This window comes from Mytilus galloprovincialis, chromosome 12, assembly GCF_965363235.1.
Source record: "Mytilus galloprovincialis chromosome 12, xbMytGall1.hap1.1, whole genome shotgun sequence".
Taxonomy (NCBI): Eukaryota; Metazoa; Mollusca; class Bivalvia; order Mytilida; family Mytilidae; genus Mytilus; species Mytilus galloprovincialis.
The window spans coordinates 54,848,464-54,867,596 of NC_134849.1; the positions used below are offsets into that span (position 1 = coordinate 54,848,464).

Sequence of the window (19,133 nt, forward strand, 5' to 3'; positions counted from 1 at the left end):
ACAAGACGAGTCATACAAAAAAACGGGGCTTATCCTGGAAGAGTAAGTAGATCCTGCTTCACATGTGACACCTGTGATGTTGCGTGTTTAAGTATCACCCCAGATTTAAGTCTAGTTCAGTTTAATTTTAAAATGCATACTTTTTTACTGTTAACTTTCAGTAGATAAGGTAAAATTGGACCGTAAATTTGATTCAAATCTATACACATACGTACTAGTACTTGTGATGTCAATTTCTAAAATATAACAATTATGACACTTTAATTAAAAAAAGTTTTTGTTTAACAATAACTTAAATCTTAACAACTTATGGTGACCATAATATTTTTCGGTTGACAATACTTATTTCATTGCTTCAAGCACAATTGTTAGACTTATGGATAACGAAGAAAACGAGACCTGTAACTATCACGTGTTTAGTATATTGGTACTTAACTTGATGTATAAAATATGAATGTAGGATCTACGAGAATATCCACTGCCATCAGAGGGTGTTTTATTTGGTAGGAATAACGTTTTGACATATATCCTTTGTTTCAAAGATTTATATTTACATTTAATGAACAATGTGGTTTTGTCATAATGATTTGATATTTTAGTAATTATTAAAACTTATAAAAACAGAAAAGTTACACCAGTGCATTATAACCTACCTACTCTTAAGTCTTAGTTTACAGTGTAATGTTTTAATTGTTTAGAATGTATCATCTTTTCCGTTACTTGCGGTTTTGTGTAACCTTTTGTATAACTCCCCAACATTAATTTTGTTTTCCTGTACACAAGTACTTACAAGTTTATCTACCAACATTGTATCCCCAATCAATAGTTCCAACTGACTATGAATAACATACAGTGGATTTTGTTTTAACCGAGAATAACATTTGTACTGAATCATAAACTTATGTGTTGAATTAAAATACTACAATAAGGAAGTTCGAATTAATATGTATGGGCATTTATCCACGGATGAGTTAATGGACTGTGGTGTGGTATTCTAATTTAAACAAGAAGTGGGAAGTTTTTCCGTGTAGCATTCAGATAGATTTTCCCACGTTATTTCCACTTTTACAATCGATATTTATTACAGTTTATAAATCTTTAAAACTTTCATATATGTTTAGTATTATTAAGTTTGATTGTGTATTACTACTTCACGTCCAGCCATATGCAGAGTAATAAAACTATTTAAACAAAAAAGAAATAAACACGCTTAAATAAAAAAAAGTTATGATGCTGACATGAAACATTAAATATATCTTAGTCATGTTAGTATCGAATCGGATAATCTAAGTTTGACAATCATACACTATCGATCAGTCAGTTACAATGCCACCGATGTATGATTGCAATACATAAAAACAATGGTATTAGCTGCACAGCATTTTATTAATTGGTAAATGCGAAAATAAGTTTTCGGTGTTCATGTCATTCTGTGGTTTACATGTCAAAATGCACTTTTATATTATTCCTTTCTATATATTTATCTGTCCTGAGTTTTCTTCCATGTATTTGTTTTGAACTCTTGTCACGCAATGTTGTCTTTTTAGCGGTATTTTGTACATTGCCATATAAGCAGGACGTAAAACCAGGTTCAACCCAATATTCTTTTCTGAAAATGTCCTTACAGCAGTTCAGGAATTTTGCAGTTTTGGCCTATATGTGACTTTTAGATGACAAACAGCAACACGAGGGTTGTTTATTTGCACTGTGGTCTTTGTTGTACATATACTGATTTCCTGTCATAGATGGATAAACCATATTCTTTGTTTTTCTATTTTGTTTATATTCACAAATTATTTATCATAAGTATATGTACACGGGAAGTCCTGAACTTTTTCGATAGCTAGGGGACTTATCGTGTTGTGTACCTTTTGTATTTTTTATATTTGATGTTCCATTCAGATGTAGAACAAAATAAATTTGATGATTTATATATAGTTGTTTCAAGTTTGTGGTAACTTTTTCCCGTGCCTTTATCCAAAGACAATTATTGACTTTACTTAATCTCGGTTTTCTCTCTGACAAGATGCAAATGAAATATTGCTTTAACTCATATTTTTATCATGAGCTTTTATTTGCTAGTAAACAATTCAGGTTAAGTAAATTGCTGTGCACACGTTCTTTTTCTGGTTCTATTTGTATTTCTCGTGTCATAAATAATTATTGTTATAATATCAATGGTACTTGATATGTTATTACGATGGGACGTTGGGAAAATAAAACTTCCTTTTGAGAGGGAAGTCTATCAGGATTTGTGTTTATACTGGAATATGGAGAAACTTCAGCTCTTGATTCACGTTTTTCTAATATTATTGAAATTTAAAGGTATGGCATGTTTCTCTTAGACTATATGTGTTTTGTTGTATGCCTATGTATTCATGATTTATTATGTAAAGCTAACATGGTATATATTTTTGCGGGATAAAAATCTACAGCACAATGATACCAGACAACCGTCTGATACAACTTTACTTGTAAACACTTACACTTTTAGAACAATCGTAAATTTCTTCAAAATGCACACCAATATTATTTTGTTGTCGCGACTGTTGGTATGGAAATCAGAAAATACAATATGACTGTGTAATAGATTATTCTCTTGACAGAGGGGTCAACAATCATAAGGTATTTGTTTGCCTTAAAAATAATCGATTCTGACGTACGAAATGAATTGATTCAACAAATTAAAACAAAGTTGCAATATCTTAGTTTGAACTGTTCTTGTTTTTTAAGTTTAATCTTTCAATTTATTAGGATTGATCACGCAAAATTTAACTTTTTACAATGACGAAAAATCATGGATAGATGCTGCTAATTTCTGTTCAATACATGGTGGAGTACTGGAAAGTAACGTCACTTTATTGTTACAACACTTCAGTGGCATTACACAAAGTGGAGAACACGAAGACATTTGGCTTGGCAAAATCGAATTATTAACCAAGTGGACATACGTTCGAGGTTTGAAAATTTAACCTTTTCTTACAAATTACAAATGTTGCAAAGTAAAACGAATATTGATACAGTGTTATTGACTAATAAATAAAACTGACATTTGAAGCTGTGATAAATGAGTTTCTAAAGTATTGTCCTACGTTTGAGATCCATGCAAGTATTAAAACAGTGATGACATTTCATGAAACCTCAAATCAGTTATTTTTCAATCGAATATGACAAAACTATATGTACAAATATTTTTCTTCAGCTAAAATCTGTTTACTTGATTTGTTTCACAGTCTAAATTCTTTAAAATAACAATGTTGATTATTCGTCCGCAAGATGTTCTAAACCTATAGTTGTTTATTTTAAGTTGATACACCTTCACAAAATCAACCAAACGTTTGCTCTTTTATCTAATATAAATGTGTAACTGTAAACTGTAGTATGTATATTTGTACGAATTAAGGAGGCTCGAAGGTATAAAAATTTCAGAAAAAAAAATTAATTATTACTTTATCATATGGTCATGATGGTACAAAATACATTAAAAAATCAATTCGTATTGGACACAGATGACTTTTAAAATGTATATACCATTGAAAACGCTCCAAATTATCTCCCTTCGATGCAAACAAGCCAATTTTTTGGCATTAAACTCATCGGTGACCTATATTTTTTACTATTATTTTCAAATAATAAGCTGTACTTAAAATAAACTAGTCTATTGTAAAATTTGAGCGATTTCTGTAATTTAGTTCTTTTTGTATTTCGATATTACCACTATGTCTCCTATTACAAAAGTAGGTCAACAGAAAAAAGAACCTATACAAAAATGTATGCTTCTTTCGAAGGTAGATTGTGAGCGTAAATAAACGGTGAACCCATTTTTTATTTTATTTTTCTATTAAGTATAAGATAAAGTTCATTTATAGAAAATATAGCGAAATCCTGTATTAAGAAAGAAATCGATTAAGACCCGTGAACCTTAAGTAAATGTATCTCATTTGAATTGGCTAGTTTTAGGACCTTTCTCTAGTTCGAAATGACCATGATGACATGTAGCGTTGCTTTGAGTTATAAAAAGGTCTTAGTTTTATGTTCTAATAAAAGTTTCACCAATTTCTAGGATGTTCGTTACTCTGTTCTCAACTAACAAGCTTAACTTATCAAAAGACTGTTATAAATCAAAAGTATGTAAATGAAAGATCGACAAAAAGCAAAAACAAATGAAGTTCTTGTGCTTGTTTTTGATACATAAGCCTTGGAAATTTGGAAGGAAAATAATAGGTGAAGCAGGAATAGGTTGACAACCTATTTAATGGCACTACATTAATAAACCCAGAAAATTCAGAATATATCTAGCAAAATTCAAAAACAAGCGAAGCACACGTTCTTAAGTTTATGTTTTTTTTCTTCATTGTATTGCATTTCATATAGATTCAATTCATATATTGAAAAGTCAAATTTTGAAAAAAAACATGGTGTAATAAATTTATGACTTCAACTTTTATATCGAAACACTTCAAATTTATGTTCTAGTTTATTTTTATTGTATACAGGATGCTTTTACATTTATGGAGACTTCAAACACTTTGTGATTGAAACTTCTGAGCAAGAATGTCAGATGTTATGTAATGGTTACAAATTTTATAGTATCAAAGTAAGTTTTTTAAACCTATGTCAAATCGTATTAGTGATTCCTTTTTTGTTAATTTAGATGTTGTTTTTTTACAATGTTGTCATTTCGAGCTCTTACACCACTTACTAGACACCATCAGTCTGCTTATTGAAGTACGTATAGAGACATTTAGATGCGTTTATGCCCATCGTGTTTTTTCATTAAGCATTGTTACATTAATCACTTTTTATCATTTCATCATTCTTTTACACAATGTGAATCCAATTATTAAAACAACATATTTTTAAGTGTTTTATGAGTGTTGCAAACGATGTTGTCGGGAAAATTATGAAAGTATCCATTTTCGTCAATTATAGCTACACATTTGTAAATATAATGCATTGTCTGGCTATTCAATACAGATGGGTGCAGTCCTAACCTGTACAGCAAGTTAACTTGATAACCAGTCATCTGGACTGGTCAAAGTTAACCTGTGACCGGATTTAGGACCGCTCTGACCAGTCATAGGAACAAAATCTAGTTAACTTGAAAATCGGACTTGGTCCTAGGACTGTTTTTATGTCTGCCAAAAAGTTAACTTCGAACCAGGTCCGCTATTGATATAAGTTAACTTCGAACCAGTCCTGCCGTCAAGTTAACATAAGTTAACTTCGGAACCAGTCCTGCCGTAAAGTTAACATAGGTTAACTTCGAAACCAGTCCTGCCACAGAGTTAACATATAAGTTAACTTTTGCTTTGACAAATCCGATCGAAACCAGACCTGTTCCAAAGTTAACTATTGACTGGTATGCTCAACACTAAGTTAACTTGTACATGTAACCAGGACCGCTCTACGTCGATTTTTTTAAAATATTTTTTAATAATTTTGTTTCGCAGTATAAACATCGAAAATAAAGTAAAATTAATACTTCCGTTATATAAACAGGATTTAATACAAATATTTGAAAATATAGTACGCATAAAACGTTGCTTGTAATCAGCACTTCGGTGTTGACATGAATATCTATTATATGGTCATTTTTATAAATTTTCTGTTCACAAAACCTTGAATTTTTCGAAAAACTAAGGATTTTCTTACCCCAGGAGTAGATTACCTTAGCCGTATTTGGCACAACTTTTTGGAATTTTGGATCCTCAATGCTCTTCAACTTTGTATTGATTTGGCTTTTTAACTATTTTGATCTGAGCGTCACTGATGAGTCTTATGTAGACGAAACGCGCGTCTGGCGTATAAAATTATAATCCTGGTACTTTTGATAACTATTTACACCACTGGGTCGATGCCACTGCTGGTGGACGTTTCGTCCCCGAGGGTATCACCAGCCCAGTAGTCAGCACTTCGGTGTTGACATGAATATCTATTATATGGTCATTTTTATAAATTTTCTGTTCACAAAACCTTGAATTTTTCGAAAAACTAAGGATTTTCTTACCCCAGGAGTAGATTACCTTAGCCGTATTTGGCACAACTTTTTGGAATTTTGGATCCTCAATGCTCTTCAACTTTGTATTGATTTGGCTTTTTAACTATTTTGATCTGAGCGTCACTGATGAGTCTTATGTAGACGAAACGCGCGTCTGGCGTATAAAATTATAATCCTGGTACTTTTGATAACTATTTACACCACTGGGTCGATGCCACTGCTGGTGGACGTTTCGTCCCCGAGGGTATCACCAGCCCAGTAGTCAGCACTTCGGTGTTGACATGAATATCTATTATATGGTCATTTTTATAAATTTTCTGTTCACAAAACCTTGAATTTTTCGAAAAACTAAGGATTTTCTTACCCCAGGAGTAGATTACCTTAGCCGTATTTGGCACAACTTTTTGGAATTTTGGATCCTCAATGCTCTTCAACTTTGTATTGATTTGGCTTTTTAACTATTTTGATCTGAGCGTCACTGATGAGTCTTATGTAGACGAAACGCGCGTCTGGCGTATAAAATTATAATCCTGGTACTTTTGATAACTATTTACACCACTGGGTCGATGCCACTGCTGGTGGACGTTTCGTCCCCGAGGGTATCACCAGCCCAGTAGTCAGCACTTCGGTGTTGACATGAATATCTATTATATGGTCATTTTTATAAATTTTCTGTTCACAAAACCTTGAATTTTTCGAAAAACTAAGGATTTTCTTACCCCAGGAGTAGATTACCTTAGCCGTATTTGGCACAACTTTTTGGAATTTTGGATCCTCAATGCTCTTCAACTTTGTATTGATTTGGCTTTTTAACTATTTTGATCTGAGCGTCACTGATGAGTCTTATGTAGACGAAACGCGCGTCTGGCGTATAAAATTATAATCCTGGTACTTTTGATAACTATTTACACCACTGGGTCGATGCCACTGCTGGTGGACGTTTCGTCCCCGAGGGTATCACCAGCCCAGTAGTCAGCACTTCGGTGTTGACATGAATATCTATTATATGGTCATTTTTATAAATTTTCTGTTCACAAAACCTTGAATTTTTCGAAAAACTAAGGATTTTCTTACCCCAGGAGTAGATTACCTTAGCCGTATTTGGCACAACTTTTTGGAATTTTGGATCCTCAATGCTCTTCAACTTTGTATTGATTTGGCTTTTTAACTATTTTGATCTGAGCGTCACTGATGAGTCTTATGTAGACGAAACGCGCGTCTGGCGTATAAAATTATAATCCTGGTACTTTTGATAACTATTTACACCACTGGGTCGATGCCACTGCTGGTGGACGTTTCGTCCCCGAGGGTATCACCAGCCCAGTAGTCAGCACTTCGGTGTTGACATGAATATCTATTATATGGTCATTTTTATAAATTTTCTGTTCACAAAACCTTGAATTTTTCGAAAAACTAAGGATTTTCTTACCCCAGGAGTAGATTACCTTAGCCGTATTTGGCACAACTTTTTGGAATTTTGGATCCTCAATGCTCTTCAACTTTGTATTGATTTGGCTTTTTAACTATTTTGATCTGAGCGTCACTGATGAGTCTTATGTAGACGAAACGCGCGTCTGGCGTATAAAATTATAATCCTGGTACTTTTGATAACTATTTACACCACTGGGTCGATGCCACTGCTGGTGGACGTTTCGTCCCCGAGGGTATCACCAGCCCAGTAGTCAGCACTTCGGTGTTGACATGAATATCTATTATATGGTCATTTTTATAAATTTTCTGTTCACAAAACCTTGAATTTTTCGAAAAACTAAGGATTTTCTTACCCCAGGAGTAGATTACCTTAGCCGTATTTGGCACAACTTTTTGGAATTTTGGATCCTCAATGCTCTTCAACTTTGTATTGATTTGGCTTTTTAACTATTTTGATCTGAGCGTCACTGATGAGTCTTATGTAGACGAAACGCGCGTCTGGCGTATAAAATTATAATCCTGGTACTTTTGATAACTATTGTAACACAAATGTATCTGTGATCTGCCAATCTATAAAATAAAAAGCGATCTTGGTTACAATGATAACGGGCACTGAATATATATTCCAATACCTATCAAACTCAACCATATTTGCACTTATTTATATGTATATCTATGAAAGGACGTATTTTAGATGTTAGTTATACGTCCTTGTTAGTTATTTGTCCTTGATCTATGTAGCCACATTCAGCAATATTTTCATTTCAGGATAGAATTTACTATACAAAATGAAAGTACATTTTAACACATGACTACATAAATTTAGGGTGCCAGCATGTCCTCCTTTTATTCAAAATATTGATACGTAACAAAATTTTAGTAGTTTTGATACCTCATGCTGACTTGTACAACAAAATTATTTGACCGCATTGACCAAAACTGACCATATGTGCACTTTATTTGTAAATTTAAATACCCGCATAGTAAATAAGCCATATTTTTTTTTAATCAAGAGTCAATGTACAATACAATGGACAGTAATATTGCAATATAATAACAACACATTTTAGTTCGAATTAATTTAGGGTGCCAGCATGTCCTCCTTTTATTTAAAATATTGATACGTAACAGAATTTCAGTAGTTTTGATACCTCATGTTGACTTGTACAACAAAATGATTTGACCGCATTGAGCAAAACTGACCATATGTGCACTTTAATATGTTAATCTTTATACCATGTATACTCGCATAGTAAATCAGCCATATTTTTTATGCCAGGATTCAATGTATAATACAATATTGGACAGCTTTATTGCAATACAATAATAACCTGAACAACAAATTTTTGTTCGCATAAACTTAGGGTGCCAGCATGTCCTCCTTTTATTCAAAATATTGATACGCAACAAAATTTCAGTAGTTTTGATACCTCATGTTGACTTTAACAACAAAATGATTTGACCGCATTGACCAAAACTGACCATATGTGCACTTTAATTTGTAAATATATATATCCGCATAGTAAATAAGCCATATTGTTTATGTCTTGATTCAATGTATAATACAATGGACAGTAATTTTGCAATATAATAACAACACATTTTAGTTCGCATAAATTTAGGGTGCCAGCATGTCCTCCTTTTATTCAAAATATTGATACGTAACAAAATTTCAGTAGTTTTGATACCTCATGTTGACTTTAACAACAAAATGATTTGACCGCATTGACCAAAACTGACCATATGTGCACTTTAATTTGTTAATCTATATACCATGTATACCCGCAGAGTAAATCAGCCATATTTTTTATGTCAGGATTCAATGTATATTACAATGGACAGCAATATTGTAATACATTTAAAACAATTGTTTGCTAGCAAAAATTAAGGGTGCCAGCATGTCCTCCTTTTATTCAAAATATTGATACGTAACAAAATGTCAGTAGTTTTGATACTTCATGCTGACTTGTCATGCTTGTACAACAAAATTCTTTGAGCGCATTGACCAAAACTGACCATATGTGCACTTTAATTTGTAAATATACATACCCGCATAGTAAATAAGCCATATTTTTTATGTCTGGATTCAATGTATATTACAATGGACAGTAATTTTGCAATATAATAACAACAAATTTTAGTTTGCAAAAACTAAGGGTGCCACCATGTCCTTCTTTTATTCAAAATATTGATACGTAACAAAAATTCAGTAGTTTTGATACCTCATCTGCTCATGTTGACTTGAACAACAAAATGATTTGACCGCATTGACCAAAACTGACCATATGTGCACTTTAATTTGTTAATCTATATACCATGTATACCTAAATAGTAAATCAGCCATATTTTTGTGTTAGGATTCAATGTATATTACAATGGGCAACAATATTGCAATACAATAACAACAAATTTTTGTTCGCATAAATTTAGGGTGCTAGCATGGCCTCCTTTTATTCAAAATATTGATATGTAACAAAATGTCAGTAGTTTTGATACCTCGTTGTGACTTGATACGTAACAAAATTTCAGTAGTTTTAATACCTCATGCTGACTTATACAACAAAATTATTAGACCGCATCGACCAAAAACTGACCTGCATAAGTGCACTTTAATTTAAAAATCTATATATATTCGCATAGTAAATTTTTTATGTCTGGATTCAATGTATAAAATAAATGACCGCTGTTGGGATGGTGCCTTTATGTCTTCTTCTGGCACTCCTGCGAAGATGTTAGTAGGATGGCAAATCATGAATGTAAGCAATAAGGAAAACAATTATTGCCAATTTTTTCCCCGCATAATTGAGAATGTCAGCGTTTCATCTCTGTATTCATAATATCTTTGATGTCGGTTGATTTATTTTATTTGTAGTTAAACGTCAAGTGACAACTATTTCATTCATGTGCACAAATCTCTCGACAAATCTGACGAATATGACGAGATTGTTGGTAGTTTTACCACATCGTATCCGGACACTGTACAACTGTACAATTTTCGTTAGAATATTCTGCGGAAAAAGAATAGTAAATACAATCCAAACAAGTAGAATAACAATGAAATATCCATGCATGTATAAATGCATAAAGTAAAATAAGGAAGAGACAGGTAAAAAACGGGGAACGAAGTAACGTCGACAAAGATGTTGATATCCCATGATATGAGAATGTTGTTTCGATGCGTTGTATAACCTTTATATCCGCCTTCTAATTAGAAAAATATGAAAGCTCTATGTAATCGACTAACGTATATAAGAATATATAAAATAAAAAAAGAAAGATTTGTGTTGTTATGAATAATGTCTAGTAGAGTATATCGAGTAAAGAATTTTTCTATCAGAGGCCTTCTGGGGAAGAACAATGCGAATGTTGTTTATACATATTTTAATAAAGCTGAAGTCTGATATGAAAAGTCGCAAAAACGATAACATTTCATAAGCAGACATGTCCCCAGGTCTGGTCAATAGAAGACTTATCCACATGTCTGGTCAGAAGCAGACCTGTCCACAGGTCTGGTCAGGAACAGACCTGTCCACAGGTCTGGTCTGGGGCAGACCTGTCCTCAGGACTGGTCAAAAGCAGACTTGTCCACAGGTCTGGTCTGGAGCAAACCCGTCGATAGGTCTGCAGCAGTCATAAAATAACGGACCGTAGGTCTGGTCCACCGTAGACGAAGTTAACTTGCTGGTCTGCTAAAAAGAAGTTAACTTTTGTCAAGGTTAGGACCACACCCATCTGTACGTACGCAAATACATGTATATATTATGAAGCCATCTTTTAAAGAAATTCGCGAGAATTGATGAAAAAAGCAACTTCCATCTAGTAGTTATATTCAATGTTTCATTCAATGCACTGTGATTTTAGTAGAAAAACGGCAATGAAGGTTTCCTTTATTATTTATTTATCTGTCAACAGCTTAAGAAAAAATTTGGTTCATACATTATTTTACTATATTTCGTCCTTTAACGTGAAAAATAAAACACAAATAGTAATACACATGTTTATTTATAAAAACTTTTAAAGTTGTCATTCAAAGGGAAAAGATTGTTATTGTATTGAAGACATACAGTCTTTCCACAGAAGCGCTAACTGTAATTGTGTCGGATGCTACAAAGTGTGGGAACGTGAGTACATGTTTAGTTAACGACCACTAATTGACCTTCGATATTCTTTAACCATGAGCAGCACAGAATCCATACACACAATATACCGTGTTCGATATATACCAATCGATGATGATTTAAAATTAAACTTATATACAATGTACATGGTTATCTAACTGTGTTTTTTTTTCATTTTCCGAAAAAATGTATCTATAATACTAAAATTACGAGGTCCAATTTGTCAGCCGTCATCGGGTAAAAACGACAAATCAAAGAATTCAACTCTATATATAACTAATATAGGACAATAGTGTAGATTAAAAATTACACCACTCCAGACCCTTTTGTTTTCCACATAATTAATATTGCCAATAATTAACAAGTTCCGGGTCTAATCCAATACCGATACAAAAGGAAAATTCACCTGTTAGCTATTACCTTATCTGTACGTTCTGCATTTGACAGGAGCACCACCAAACGGTGTATTTAGGATTTTATAAATTCAATCATTGGTAGCTTTATTCAGCAATCAGCAAGACTTTCTAAGATATCTAATATAGGACAATGCTGTTGATTAAGAAATACCCCATTCCTGGATAGCCTGGACCTTTTGTTTTCCAAATAATTTTAATATTTCCAATAATTGATAAGTCCCAGGTCGATTCTAAAATAACTAATATAGGACAATGCTATTGATTAAAAAATACCCCATTCCTGGATCGCCTGGACCTTTTGTTTTCCAAATAATTTTAATATTTCCAATAATTGATAAGTCCCAGGTCGACGGGTTCAAACAGAAAGAGTTGAAAGCAGAGAAAACTGTGTATCTTATAATCGACATGAATTTATCAGATGACAATACCAATTACTAAAATAAGGCTTAGGCATAGTTATATACTTTAATTCAGTCACGGACCCGCGATATCACGGGTGTGTTCTTGTAGTATATAGATTTTAAGAAGATATGGTAAGAGTGTCATTTAGACAACTCTCCATCAAAGTTAAAATGTGTAAAAGTAAACCATTATAGTCCAAAGTACGATCTTCATCACGGATCCTTGTCTAACAGCAAGCCATAAGGTTAGAACATTATTTAACAAAAACTTCTAACCAATATTAATTGAATTGTTTTATTGTCATACAAGTTACTGGTAACAAATTCACATATCAAAAACAAATCATAATATCAAAAAATGATAACAATGCAGAAACATGCAGAAACATGATATGGGTCTGATCGAATTAGTGCAAAGATAAGAATGTCTGCAATAAAATTTCATGTTCTGTGCATTTAATCGACATTAAGTTAATAACAAATTATGAAAAATTATACATGAAGCTGGGTGGGGAATATTAACATTAAGGTTTTCTTTATATAATGCCACTAAAGAGCCATTATTAATTGTTTTTTCTTCAGATCAGTTTTCCAGCTTTGACAATGATAATGCAAAAGAACATTGCATTGCTGTCAAGTGTGAACGTAGACACCTCAAACGTAGTTCTGAAATGTGTGAAGAACATAGATACTCTGTTACTTGTGGTAAACACTATTTTGTATTTCTTTCAATCCCTTATTCGTATGGAGTGGATTTTAGTTTCCATTGTTACGAATGAGTCTTTGATAACAAAACCCAAGGCTGACGTATGCAATTCTAGTCCTAGTATCTATGATAAGTATATCATGCTTATTCATTTTTAAAGTACCAGAATAATGCAGAACATAGTTTTTTGAAAATCTACCACGAGCAATTCATTTTTTATGGTACACACCATACACTACAGAATCTTTATTTTGAGCCTCAGTATAATAAGAAGCTGTACATCAAAAACTGAATTCCAAAAGTCTAATTTGAGGTCTTGTACTTTAAGTTCTATATTTGTCTTCTGTAAAAAAAAGTATAAACTATAAGTTATCATTCCGATGCCTGTTGATTTATTCTTTTCCGTTGCCTTTAAATTTTAATTGATTATTCCCTTTGTCATCCATTTTAAACGCTTGTTTTACATAGCTGATTTTATCATAATATATATCTTACAGATAATGGTGTAGAGTTAAAGGATAACTATACAGACTACCAGGCAGCAGCAGATGAATGTGCAAGGCAAGACTCTTTTATTAAGTGGTATCCGGAAAATTACTGTGATACGTATGACCATGATGAATTACAACAAAAATATTGGACTAGTGGAACACGTCACATTGAAACATTTCGTCTCAGAAAGTCATGTAAGGATTTTTGTTATCATGATGCAGTTTGCTTAGAACATGTACAAATTATCATTCAGATTGATATAGTAAAATAATGAAACGATATATAAGTTGGTTTGCTTTTGTCTTTTTTTTCAGGTTATCTTTTTTTTAAATATCGTAAAGTTTGTTGCACACAGTATATGCTGCACGTCCTAACAAACACGGTACTTTCTGTTATGCTCCAAGCCAACTTGTTTTATCATCGCAGTAAAATGACTTTGCAAGGAAGAGATAACACAATAACAAATAGAAAGCAGATACGAATATGCAGTTTTGCATTTTTTTCTTTCACTTATTTTTGGCCAGTTCATTAATCATGTTAATGGTTAAATGTATATTCCTTCAGAAAAATCAACTTTGTCAATATGCCGTTACGAAAACTATGAATGCGTTTTGGTGAATGAATGTATCATCGAGGTTTTTTTATAGCGTTTTTGATATCGTAAGCTGAATTATTCGATATTACATGTACTGTCTTCTGTTCTGTAGATATAAATTTTCTCAGCTGTGGCTAAGACAATGTAACGTTTGGTTTAAAGATTAAAACAATATCTTATTTATAGACATCACCTTAGACTTAACACTTGAAGGATGTTACATATTAGAATACGATGATGACTATGATGATTATAAAGAAGAGATCACGTCTTGTGTCGAAACTTCCCCGTTTTACTGTACATTCGGTAAGTTAAAAGCCATACTATACTATCTTAACTATCGATGATGATGATGATGATGATGATGATGATGATGATGATGATGATGATGATGATGATGATGATGATGATGATGATGATGATGATGATGATGATGATGATGATGATGATGATGATGATGATGATGATGATGATGATGATGATGATGATGATGATGATGAGGAGGAGGAGGAGGAGGAGGAGGAGGAGGAGGAGGAGGAGGAGGAGGAGGAGGAGGGACTTTAATTTAAGTGAAAAGGACAGCATATGCCAATGATTGGTTACTTGTAAACCATGTTCGAGCTGTTCCTGTCATTCATCTTCCTAAAGCTATTTTTGTTATAACAATTAGTTTAAAAAATCCGAATCAAAAAGATGGGTCCTTTGGGATTTTATAGTTTTTTTTAATGAAATTATATCCTACACTATTAAAAAAGGAATGTGAAATATATCCAATACAAATGATATGTATAGAAAAATTTATCTTATATTATTTGGCATATGTTACAGGAGGTAATGAGGACAAAGGTGACATAGTTTCACTTCCAACTGTCATGATACCGCAACAGAAAAGTGTAAAATCAGACAAAATTGGCAGTAAGTTTCACAGTTTCAACGTACACACATAAATTTCAAAACTAAGATACCGTGTTTTTCAAAATATTTTTTTTTAAATAATCAGCTTCATTTTTATCGGTACGAGATTGTACTCGAATAACTTTTTATTGTATTTTTTTCTCGTTTTATATCTTAACCTTTACCATTAATGGACTTAAATTGATCACTTCTTATATATGACAAACGTGGTGATTTTAACTTAATTCTTGTTTTCATAACATATTTAGCAGTAATTAATACATCCTTTTTCCCATCGTACAGACATTACTTATATTAGTAAATACGTTACGCTCGTGCATTTACGTCCCACTTTGCGTATTTCATTAAACCTAGGCTTTATGCAACTAATACAAAATACGAGTAAGAACAACATAGATTTTTGTAGAATCGTCTGATCTGCAATTTTATAAATTGTGTCTTACCTTTGAGGTTGAAATTGTCTCTGAGTGTAGAAACAAATTACCGTCGCCTTAACTATTGCCTAAAAAATGTAAGAAGATGTGGTATATATATGTGCGAACAATACAAGTATCAAACTAATATTATTTGTAAAAGTAAACTATTACATAGTGCAGCCTTCAACACCAGGCCTTGACTCACACCGAACGGCTATAAAGGTCTTAAAAATGACTAGTTTAAAATCATTCAAACACGAAAACTAACGTGTAATATATATAAAAACGAAAATAAGGAAACATGTATGAACCACGTACAAACGACATCAACAAATGACAACCACTGAACAACGTGTATCTGACTTAGGACAGGTGCAAACAAATGCAGTAATGTTTCAGAGATAAAGAATGATATTTTAACAATACTTGTATCTATAAACGTGTATATAATTGGGATTCATCTAGATTGTAAATTAATGCTTTATTCTATGATATTTATTTGACAGACATAGCAGCAGGAACCGTGACATCAATTGTTGCTGTAATTGCCGTGATTTTAGCCATCTTTTTTATTCATCGAAGAAGGTAGTTCCTTGATTTCACTGATTCAAATTAATAAGTTTACAAATAAAAATCTTAATATTTAACCGTTCCCACCTAGACTGAATAAAACAATTTTTAAATGAAAAATGAATCAACGCAACGATACGTTAGACATTACAGGCAAACAATTAGTCGTTTGGCCTTGATTTGAAAAAATTAACATGACACGGATAAGGAATTATATCATTGATGAGACTAATATTACTTAGCCAAATCACTGCAAAATAAATATAGTTGTTGAATGTGTATATTAGGCCGACACACTTACACACTGAATGACATCGGAATAATATTCTCACTGAAATACAGATTTACACATCAAAAGTTACATTGCTTATCATGTTTAACTCTTAATTTTAAATAACTGATAACAACTGCGAGGTATCCTGATGAAAGGAGTAGGTTCATTAAGACCCCTTTTTGGCCCAAAAATATAGCAATTTTACACAATTGTGAAAATGTAATCTGTAAGCTGTTTATTGGAAAGTATAATGCTTCAGCTTCATAAATATGGGCTGTGTTTGAGAATACAATGCACATATATCGGGTACTAGCATCATTAAGTCATGCTAAATTATTGAAATCTTCACAATTATAGCATTTTCGTTAAATTTTAGATGCTTTCCGTCTTAAATGAAGGTGGCCGCATTCGTGTTCATTTATAATATTGTAATCTAAGTTGTATTGAATGGTAATACATAACATATTTAAAGGTTGAGGATGAACACGGAAGCGTCATTTTTTACAAAAGCCATCTGAAAAGTGACGTTTTTTTGCATATTTGATAGATTTTTCATATCAAAGCTTGAATCGGAGCGTTTTGAATGACTAAATGAATTAAAATCTTTCACAAAAAATAATCGAATCAATTGAAATAGACCCTTACGTGTTTAAAAAGTGTCAAAAAGCTTTCGTTAAATGAACCTCAAATTTGAGGCCAAAATCGGCCCTTACCGGACCTACTCCTTTGATGACACGACTGCTCGAGGTATCGGTGCTAGTCGTGACAAAGTTAACGGAAAAGCGATGTAGATTTCTTATTTATTGAATAATTATTGTTTTACAGGCTGTCTAATAAGAAAACTACTTGTCACGAGCTGAATCCTTCGGAAAACGAGAGAGATGCGGTGGATAGGCATATATACAACAAAACGCCACAACCTGTAATTTACCATGAAATTGAAGTCAAAAACTTAAGTCCGCACAATGGGAAGTTTAAATATCCTCAAACTGTAAACAATATCACATACGATTATGCACAGTCTAACTGCACTCCGAAATGGCAAAATGTTAACCAAGTAGCAATCAACACCATTCAATCAATCATACAATCCAATCATTTGAACGATAAAGCTGGTCAAAATGGATATGAAATGGCGAAAGTACAAAGTGTAACAAGGGATTGTTCCGAAGGTGTAATGACCAAACATCATTGTTTGGCAAAACCAATTTCAAGTAAAACCGAAGAAGAATCCGATCAGTATGCCATTAATAGAGACTATGATCATCTAGATAACGTTAAACAGAAAGAGGACCCAGTAACAAAAGTATACGACCACCTACCTACGATAGTAACAGAGGACCCTACTTACGATCACTCAAATCTTAAGATTGTTTTAGACAAAGAGGACTATTATGATCATTTTAAGATTGACGGAGCACATTCATGACACAAACGTGTGTGTATCAAGGTTCCTGTGTTTAATTGTCAAGGAGGTCACTTTCTAAAGCTGTACAAGTTTCTTTCACACTAGGTTTTGAATTTGAAATGATTTATCAACATAAATTTTGAATAAATATGTTTGTTAATTATTTAAAGTGTATAACGAAACAATATGTTTATCTGAAAAGTAATTGACACGATAGCGAGGAGACCATGAAAAGTAAAATCACAAGAATTCTGAACTCAGAGGAAAATTCAAAACGGAATTTTACTATTCATAATAAACTGTAGGTTAAAACCTAATGCTAGCTAGACAAAAAGACCAATGATAATGAGACACAAAAAATGACAATTAAGAAACACGATCGTAACCTGCAACCACTGTTTTACTCAAGTGCGCGTGCTCTGATAGACACACTTACATTGTGTTTACTGCTAAGTGTTACCATGACATCCTTTCGTGGTAATCCGTGTCTTTCGGAAAGTTGAATTTCAGATTCACTGTAGTTGCAATTGTAACGACTGTCATGCAAATGACACAATTTAGTAGGTATATTAACGGATGTTCTGCACTGATGGCAGCATTGAGTTTTTTAAATACATACAACGCTGGGATCGTTATCTATGATAACTTCAATAGTTGGATATGCTTTTCTCTTCTGAAATTGAAGATTTACAAAATAGATGGTTCGTAGTAAAATAATGTTACACAACAAACTATATAAAAAGACGGTAATGTCAATTCTTCAGCTCAAAACCTATTTGTATGTCAGTGTTGTACATAGTTCATAAAGTATGCAAGTCAACATTGTTAAAATTGATGCGCTTGTACATATGAGTGAGTTGGATTTATATAGGCATTCTGAGAAATATTTTGAAATAACGCTTAATTTGAAAGTAGTTGTAAGGTTTAAAACCTTGAACATGTTTTTGTTTTGTTGAATGCTGCTGCATATACTCATTTACAAAGTAACTGCTAGAAATGTGTCAGTAAAATAGTGCAATCAGCACAAACAGCGTGCATTTTGGTAAGTTTGTTTCAAACATGCAAAGACAATCCTTTGTTACAAATCTTTAACGTATAATTTTTTTTTTCGAGTTACCGAAAAATCGTTTTTCAGTTAAAGGTCTTTCTTATTTTAACAGAAAATGCACAAAAGACAATTTATATAAGACATTGCTAAATGTTTTTATTTACAGACCGAAAAATCATTTGCAAAACTATATGTTTCCAAATTGAGGCTGTCAATATTGATCTAAACAATGCATAAGAACAGAGAATGTGTGGTCATAGTTTTACCTCATAAAGTAAACTGTAAGCTTAAATTGCTGCTTTCGTCACAAGTTGTATTAAAGAATTTCTGCTAAAATATAAT

The 19,133-nt window shown here is 32.6% G+C and overlaps 1 protein-coding gene across 1 annotated transcript; it reads left to right on the forward strand.

The window, feature by feature from the left end:
- Positions 1-2,062: 2,062 nt before the first annotated feature.
- Positions 2,063-17,867, forward strand: LOC143055523 (uncharacterized). Its single transcript, XM_076228683.1, has 10 exons — positions 2,063-2,325; positions 2,755-2,958; positions 4,497-4,597; positions 11,466-11,553; positions 12,950-13,072; positions 13,571-13,759; positions 14,347-14,466; positions 14,989-15,075; positions 15,998-16,076; positions 17,161-17,867. Exons 1-10 carry the CDS (start codon positions 2,178-2,180, stop codon positions 17,762-17,764), a joined length of 1,743 nt encoding a protein of 580 aa, XP_076084798.1. The 5' UTR covers positions 2,063-2,177; the 3' UTR covers positions 17,765-17,867.
- Positions 17,868-19,133: the final 1,266 nt, after the last annotated feature.

Excerpts from the sequence above, each read along its gene's own strand:
- LOC143055523 (XM_076228683.1), top strand. The coding sequence starts at position 2,178 with ATGGTACTTGATATGTTATTACGATGGGACGTTGGGAAAATAAAACTT. Across the intron at positions 2,959-4,496 it reads CAAGTGGACATACGTTCGAG|GATGCTTTTACATTTATGGA; the intron begins GTTTGAAAATTT and ends TATTGTATACAG. Across the intron at positions 4,598-11,465 it reads ACAAATTTTATAGTATCAAA|GGAAAAGATTGTTATTGTAT; the intron begins GTAAGTTTTTTA and ends TGTCATTCAAAG.